The 9,190-nt window shown below is 44.8% G+C and overlaps 1 protein-coding gene and 1 long non-coding RNA gene across 2 annotated transcripts in view; one reads left to right on the top strand and one right to left on the bottom strand.

Annotated features, from left to right (window-relative positions):
- Positions 1-9,190, top strand: part of LOC310787434 — a 755,777-nt gene that overhangs the window by 11,793 nt on the left and 734,794 nt on the right. The gene's annotated exons all lie outside the window — the stretch shown is intronic.
- On the bottom strand, positions 214-7,227 carry LOC310787790 (von Willebrand factor C domain-containing protein 2-like; the record flags this gene model as incomplete). The annotated part of the gene is made up of 3 exons (XM_083649276.1): positions 214-509; positions 4,458-4,587; positions 6,832-7,227. The coding sequence occupies 3 exons, from the start codon at positions 7,225-7,227 to the stop codon at positions 214-216; spliced, it is 822 nt and encodes a 273-aa protein (XP_083505402.1).

Below are 9,190 nucleotides of genomic sequence, written 5' to 3' on the forward strand. Positions count from 1 at the left end.
CCATTGGATAAGATTTTGTCCCAAGGTCCCCCATCTGATGAGATGTTTGCTTTTAGATGTTTTGTTACAGAAATAGTATGGAACCCATGACCAAAATAGTCACAGTGGTTATTTGGCTCCGCCCACTGAGGTTTAACACAACCAATGAGAATATTTCTGCCTCCTGTGATACATGGCTATAACACGGGGACTTCAGTGTACACAAGACATATATCAGGGTATCACATCCAGTCTGGGACTGAACACCCTGCCTCCCCTCCCCAGGCTGGCCTCCTCCTCCCTGGGGGGCTGGGGCACCCTGCCTCCCCTCCCCAGGCTGGCCTCCTCCTCCCTGGGGGGCTGGGACCCGTTGGGGGGTGTGGGGCTGGGTCTGGGCTGCTGCTCGCAGGTGGCCTGGGGGTGGGTGTGCCACGTCCCGTCCTGGTAGGTGCAGTAGCAGACCGTCTCCTCGTCCATGTCCACGCGCTCGCCCGCCGGGATCACCCGGTTACCCGCAAAACAGTTGGGGCCTTCAGGGGAGCGAAGAGAGAGACACTTTAACAAACTGATCACACAACAAGTCCAGATGCTTATTTTGTGCAGCGAAGCAGCTGCACTGTTGAATGGATCACAACTGGGATTGGTTGGGATTGGATCGCAACTGGTGGGAAGTGGGATTAGGGGTATGTGTCCTGGTCGCGATATTTTTTTTCCCATGATGGCGAAGGCTAGGGGAAGGCATGACCCGCCCCTTTCTGCCTCTGATTGGCTGACTGTACTCGGCTGCTCCCACCTTCTTTCCAGCCAGAAGTATCTCAAACGTGAGCAGCAGGTGCAAAACAATCATTAAATCAACAAGCATGAGATACTTCATTATATGGAACATTACAATTGCAAACCCTATATCTGAGTTATTTAGGCCTACTTAGCCTATTGCACAGACATGTAATTTTTTCTTGTCATTCCAAATTTAATCACATTGTTGCTCTGATTAAGTAGAAGTACAGTTATTTGTGTAAAAAAAGACTGGTAAAGCAGAAGTACTGATTCAACTTAATTACTCAATTAAAAGGAAAAAAGTACAGGCTCTGAAATGTACTCGAGTATAAAAGTAAAAGGTTTTCTGTGCAAGGCGAATATAAACTCACGTCATATTAATATAATTCAAATACTATTCAACTTAAAAGGTCCCTTCAAAACATATTTTAAGATGCATAAAGACTATACTTTAATCTTCTAGTTTTAATCGCTATGACCCACTAGCTCAGAGAGTTGGGTTGCTGTCTAGCAGTTTGGCGTTTGAGGCTCAGTGACTTTTGAGGTTGTGGGTTCGATCCTCAGTCAGTTTTAAATGTCGACAGCCAGAGGAAAGAGTAATTTAAAGCCCTGAGAAAACCTCACTCAATCAGTCTGACTTGGTGGCACAGAGAGTAGGCTTGCTGCCTGGCAATATTGAGACCTCAGCCACTTTTGCGGTCGTGGGTTTGAGCCTCAGTCAGTTTTGAATGGTGACAGGCAGAGGGAAGAGACAAGAGCGCCCGGAGAAGAGCTATGAGTGTGAAGGGCAGCTGGTGGTGTGAAGGAATAATACACACAGAGACACCGGGGCCAGAGGTTGTGGGTTCTAATCCCGTTCAGCTGGCACTACCTGGATCTAAGGGGGGGGATGTCCCCCCCCCCTGACCTCTGCAGAGACATGAGCTGAGGGTTATGAGAAAGAAAACCACAGAGAGCTGAAATTTTACTGACATCGGAAATAGGGTTTACATTTCGGGATGAACCCTGGCTGCCGCTAGGCATAAAAATAACTATTTGAAAAACTGCTCTAGACTCTCAGTATATGACATGTCTGGATCTCTTTGCAGTCTGTCCACAGTGTCCATTTCTGTGGATCTGTAGGAGGCGCTGTGTCACTCTGTGTATCTGCCTGTAGGAGACCCTACGCTGGTGATGTTAAAGACAGGACAGCGCTGTAAATATGTCTCCTCCATCGGGAATCGAACCAACAGTCTACCTGTCAGATAGAGACAGTGACACAGCGACTCAGCCGACTGAGCTATGAGCTGTTGGGAGTTAAGCTTCTGATTTCTACACACTGTATTCACACTGACAATAACACAGAGCATAAAGAGTGAGACAGGTGAGATTTGTACCAGTGAGTTGAGCTAGAGTCAGGGACTGACTAGTCTCCTTCATCAGCTTATTTCTATCAGTGTTCAAACTACTGGTGATGATAAAGAAGGATCACTGCTGCAGCTTATAATGTGAGTACTTTTTAAGAAATTAGCTGAGGCTGGGATTGAACCAACAACCTCTGCATATCACACAACATTCACATGTTTATCTGAGTGAGCGATACTCCACTTTCTCTTAAGCTCTTATCATATTTAGTCAACCTCATCCTGATTTTATTTAGTCAAGTTTTCATCGACTAAGTGTCTAAGTATTTTCATCTCATCTTAGTCAAAGAAAACCGTAACTATTCATTAGAATTTCCAACCTTATTGTAAAGATATATTAATCTGTTATTCTGGAATTGTTTTAAGGTTTGAATGTGCAATACAGACACATATGTTTAACGTCTTCTTCTCTTCTGATTGGATCTCTTCCCAATTCGTCCCTCCCTAACATTTTTAGTCTAGTTTTCACCAGTGAAAATAGGTAGTCGACTAACATTTTTCCTCATAGTTTTCGTCTACAAATCAAAACTGCTATGGATGCATGTCTCCACCTAGTGGTGCACTGCACTCCTCTTCCAAACTCACACACTTTTCCACAACTCCACCATGTATCTGAAACGATGTTTACTTACTGTCAATCTCATCAAAGTTTCTGAAGACCATCTCCACGTGATCCCACTCCATAAAGCCGCATTTCCCAAAGAATGGCTGGGCAAACACCCCAATACATATTTCAATTCAAATACATGTCACTCTTGTGTTAGAATGAGTAAATGGGCATTGACACTGTTTTTATATAACCCTTGATCAATTCTCATTCATCTTTTATCTTTTCTTTTTTATTTGTCTGTAGGCTACATACGTGCACTGCCAAGAATAGCAGTTTTATCTTTTCTTTTTTATTTGTCTATAGGCTACATACGTGCACTGCCAAGAGTAGCGGCAGCATTAATAACCAGAGACCAGACTATATCAAAAACATAAACACACAGTGGCGTCTTTCATGCATGCTAGCAAGCGAAACTGCTCTCTGTCTGACCACAGACTGTAGAAAGAGACGCAGGATAGCCAAGCGAATGTGATTGGATGAACGTTTGACGCTAGGCCAATCACAGGCAGAGAGGGTGCCTCCAGCCTTCGCCATCATCCGGAAAAAAATATTGCATCCTGGTCGCTGTACTAGCGCCTCCTCTGGTCGGTCGGGGCACCTGTTCGTGGAAGGGAACTGGTGGGAACACAACAGAGCGGCTTAATAATGCTGCATCCAACCGTCTGTCCACAGTAAAAATAGAAACTACAACTGCCGGAAACAGATTGCATGCGTGTGTGTGTGTGTGTGTGTGTGTGTGTGTGTGTGTGTGTGTGTGTGTGTGTGTGTGTGTGTGTGTGTGTGTGTGTGTGTGTGTGAGTGAGTGAGGTTTACATTTTCTTCTAAGTGCCTGACTAAACTAATACTTTGGATTGTGTGATTCCTTACATTTTAATCGACAAAAAAAATACAATCTGCAAAGGAGTTATTATCCCTGCTGAATCCTCTCTCACTCTCTCTCTCTCTCACTCAAACACTCACACCCACACTCACACTCACACACTCTCTCTCTCACACACACACACACACACACACACACACACACACACACACACACACACACACACACACACACACACACACCCTGTGTTCAGAGGGGACAGTAATGGCAGCAGTGTTGTTGTATGACATAACAGGGCTGGCTCTGTAAGCTGCAGGGTGTGAGATGACATAACCACGCACCACACTGACATCCTGCTAATTATAGGGATAAAAGACATGGGGGGCTCCAGAGATGCTGTGTGCACAATGTGGTGTGTGTGTGTGTGTGTGTGTGAGAGAGAGAGAGAGAGAGAGAGAGAGAGAGAGAGAGAGGTGACGACACATTTGCAGGAAAGAAGAAACCACTGTGTTAGCTTCAGACTGCAGTGTGAACGGGCTAGCCGTCTGCAGTTGATCTAACAGTGGTCCTCAAACTGCAGGGCTACTAGGGGTACGGTACTACATGGGGTACTTGAGAGAAAGTGGGGAATGGAAAAATGTAAGAACAAATCATGACAATAAATGAAACGTTCTTGGTTTTGGTGAAGTTGTGCTGGACACTTTGGCTTTAACCTTTACAGGAAAAATCTTTGGCCACGAATATTGCTGTTATTATTGAATTAATGTCCCTACAACAGAGAGAGAGAGATTGATTACGTTTGTTTCCATTCACTTGTCCTAATTGGTGACATTGTAATTGGCACGGCGGTGAGTGGGTGTGGTCTTACCCCCCCTGCAGACGGGGCAGCAGTGGTTGGGCTCGTAGCTGGGGTTGACACAGTGGGGGGCGGGGCAGTCTGAGATGGTACAGTACACCTCTCTGTTGGACTCGCAGCGACACCGCTCACACCGCGACAACTGTAACACACACACACACACACACACAGTGTAGCATTTTAAATCATTGTCAAAGTGATACAGTGCTGTAAGTGTTTACTTGCCTCTGTCTCACACCAGTTGTATTAGTTCTAGCAAAAGGAAGACTCCATTTCCCATAAACCCCACTGCCCCCCCTCCTCTGCCTCCTTCCACCATCTGCTGCAGATCAGAAACCCTGAAAGCTTTCAGCAGATTTCCCTCCTTATCTGAGTCAGTGTCACACAATGGAAAATGCAGCAATATCTCTATCTATCTATCTATCTATCTATCTATCTATCTATCTATCTATCTATCTATCTATCTATCTATCTATCTATCTGTCTATCTATCTTATCTATCTATCTATCTATCTATAATCTATCTATCTATCTATCTATCTATCTATCTATCTGTCTATCTGTCTATCTATCTATCTGTCTGTCTGTCTCTCTGTCTGTCTGTCTGTCTCTGTCTCTGTCTGTGTGTGTGTGTGTGTGTGCGTGCGTGCGTGCGTGCGTGTGTGTGTGTGTGTGTGTGTGTGAGTGTGTGTGTGTGTGTGTGTGTGTGTGTGTGTGTGTGTGTTAGTCAGTGTACTTAAGATGCAATTATTAGTTACACAAACACATTTGCTAACCTATGGGTGAATGGACTCTTAAGATATGGAAAACTATTATAAAATAATATATATAAACTAGAGAGATATATTGTCATTCTTAAACGGTGTACATATATGACTTATGTTAGTCACCCCCCTTTGATGGAGAAACTGTGGAAAGCAAAATGCAAATCATTCACCTGAGACAGATACACAGTGCCTACTATATATTTTTAATGTGGAATTCCCCAAGAGGAAGATCATATAATTTATTTTTGGGTCCTTTCAAGACTGGCTGAAAAAATATAAATGTTTTATGAATGGTGGCTGGTAAAAAAGAAAAAAAAGAAAAAAGAAAAGGGCTCTTAACAGGACATGTTTGTGGCAGGAGAGTCCAATCTTGAATACATTATTGGGTGGACATTACTATGGACATTCACTCTCTGGAGACATTAACAGTATTTGTTAATTGTGGTTTGGAACCATTGGAACAGATGGGAAAGCTGGATGGATTCATAGGCCTGATTCTCACAGATCTATGATTGTTGTAATGTGCATTTTTCTGAAAATGCATTTGTGACTATGAATTGATGAATACAGTGTCAAAATACAGTTGTGAAATGTTTGATGCTGAATGTCAATAAAAAAATACTAAAACGAAAATAAAATAAAATAAAAGAGAAAAAGAAATAAATATTCCAGATGGTCACCATTCCGGACATTTGATGAATATTTATCCTATTTTTTATTATTAGAACAGTAGGCTAGGACTAGCAGCCACCCCCCCCCCCCCCCCCCCCCCCCCCTCTCCCCCCCCCCCCCCCCCCCCCCCCCCCCCCCCCCACCCCCTCCCCCCCCCCCCCCCTCTCTCTCTCTCTCTCTCTCACACACACACACACACACACACACACACACACACACACACACACACACACACACACACACACACACACACACACACACACACACACACACACACACACACACACACACAGCTTGCTTTGCTCTTAGTCTTGACATACTGGATGTAATGGATGTAATCAGTTACATAAAGCATCTCTGCATCTGTTCTCTCATCTCCAATGCGCATGACTCTGTTGACATCACTAATGACATTATCACTGAACTATAGCCTTGTGTGTCTGTATTTATAACATCACTGATGATGTCATCAGTGGGACAGACGATGGATGGATGGATGGATGGATGGATGGATTGATGGATGACGCACGACATAACACCGCCCCTCTGCTTTTACGCACGAGTGGCTACTGGCTAACTTTTACAAGATGGCTAAAACATATTCTGTAGGCTAAACACAATTATGTCCATATAGGAATTATGTTGATACCAGCTGATCAAATAGGCTAATAGGATATGGTGGTGGTATTGTGTACCACCTACCACAGAGACGGCCACCTAATATAGACCTACTATAGTTTAATATAGCATAGTCCATAGGCTAGGTCTATTATGAGATTGAAAAATATATTTTCCTAAAAGGATAGTATAAGAAAACTAGTGTTTCATATGAGTTTATGTGCGTAAATCTACAATTACGCACGGTCAGCAGCAGTTCCCGTGTGCGTAATCCTCATGGGATTTGATGTGAATTTGTGAGTGATGGTAAAAGTTTGGATCATTCTCACCATGAACTCCTCGAGAAGCCGGTACGTTCTGCCGCCGTACACACAGACCTTGGCCACGGCCTCGCACACCGGACAACATGCCTTATATTTGATCCGCGTGCACCGGGGGTGGATGCGCGGACACTTGGGTCGGACGCACACGGGACCGTCCACGGTGCAAGTGCACGGGCACGCCGAAGGGCTCGGGTAATACACCTCTCCGATGCTGTAAACAAAGCCGTGGTCGTCGATGCACCACTTCCCCCGGTAGTCCCCGAACTCATAGTCCAAGTCGCTTTTCGAGGAGTATTCCGCCGCTACTGCGATGTCCGTGGCGCTCCGCGGGCGCAGCCCGTGCGGCGACAGCAGGAGCAGCGCGATAGGGATGCAGAGGAGCGAGCGGGGACGGTGGCTCATCTTTAACAGGTTTCCAACACCGAACTGAACTGACCAGCGCTCTGCCGCGCCGCTGCGCGCTTCTCCTCCCAGCCGGTGACGCGGACATGCAATGAGTTAATAGACTGTACAAAATAAAAGTAAAAGCTGTAGCCTGCGGGCATTGATCCGTCTCCATAGGCAGCGTTCACACACATTCTCATGGATACCATTTCAAACTGACTCAGACTTTTACAGAATCAATAGTACCGAAATCATTAGGCTACACTGGACAAGGACACAGCTCTTTTCAGTGCTTTACAGTCACTGCCTCACATTACATGGAAGCTATTGAATGAATCTTCAATTAAAATATAGACTATCAAATCCAATATAAAGAGGTGCATCCTATTTGCTCCATGTAGGAGTCCTTTCTGGTGGCTATAGATTTGAAGTCAGTGGGTCACATATAAGTTATTAGCTTGGGGCTATACACATATTGTATAAGAAAATATTTATAGAAAAAAAATCTAGATGAATGAATGACATGACCTTTGCAAAACCATGACTTTCCCAGGACATGACAGGAGGAAAGCATTAGGGTCTCTGCCCACATAGTGTGGACTGTGGAGAGGGGGCCAATCATTTCATTATCAGTGACTATATAGGCTACTATACCAGACAGTAGCTACTTATTGAGTTATTGTTGGGGGCGTAAATTCAGATGACAGAATGCATTCTGCAGGTGTTGAATGTAGGACAATAGATCAGTGGTTCTCAACATGGACCCCGAGAACAACCTGGGGTCCTTAATGCCTGGTTCAGACTACACGAATTCAGCCCGATTTTAGACCGATTTGGTCGTGCGCGACAGATTTTCAGCGTCGGGCCCGAATATGACCATCGGGGACGACGATCGGCCGTCTTCACCTCTTGTAGTGTGACATAATCAAAGACCAGCGTCGGGACCAGTCGGGACGTCTAGGACGCCTCACGACGCCCTGACGAAAAGACTGGCATGTCAGTCTTTTGGACATGGTTTCGCCTAGTGTGACACCCCGGAAGACAGGTATCAGGTCCTGGGGAGACCGCTCCCCGCTCGATACAGATTTCACCCGCTCGCACTCACCGCTCCGCTCCGCTCAAAAGAATAAAAGAGATAAAAAGGCCAGGGTGTTTTAATTTGCGTTTAAACGCCTGGGCAATGGGCATTGCTCACTACAAATAACATGAGCTCAGCAGAGTCGGCTGCATGTTCGTTTCTCTTCCTTCTCGTCTCGCAGCAGCTGGCAAGAAAATAGTGGGCGTGCACATGAAGTATTGGAGGCTGGAGCGGACATCACAGTGCATCACAGCAGAGCCTGTCACTCATCCAAATAACGTTAATTCTGCAAGGGATATATATAGCACCTGGATTACATACATGTTTCACATAGGGTTGTGTTTGGATTTCAATGTTTTATTTTGCCCAATATTGAAATGTTTTACAATTGCATGTTGTGCTAACATAAACATTATTTCTATCTACCACTTTAGCCTATTTAGGCTGATTTGGTTGCTATTTCTTGTCAATGTAGTGGCCTCAATGCATGCTGGGAGATTTCGTTCACAGGTCCGCCTCCCCGACGACCTGTGAACTCGCTGACGACAGCAGACGACGTGATGACGGTGGCATACGATGCTCAAGCGAGAATACACTTGTAGTGTGGCCAGTCTCCCGACCAAGACATGTCACGAATTTATGGCAGTATGATGGCCTCGTCTGACATGGTGACATCGTGAACGACAAAAAATATCGTGTAGTCTGATCCTGGCATAAGGGGATTCCCAGCAAACTTTTTGAAGTGCACAATTATTAAACTTCAGCATTATTTCATTTATAAGAACTTAACGGTTACAGAATGTAGAATGACTGTTTTGATCATATTTTCACTGTCATCTCTTATCTATGATACATAGTCCTGGAGTTCTGGACAAAATCTCTTAAAGTAAAATATATTCTGTG

This window comes from Poromitra crassiceps (genome assembly GCF_964638095.1).
Source record: "Poromitra crassiceps genome assembly, chromosome: 13".
NCBI lineage: Eukaryota > Metazoa > Chordata > Actinopteri > Beryciformes > Melamphaidae > Poromitra > Poromitra crassiceps.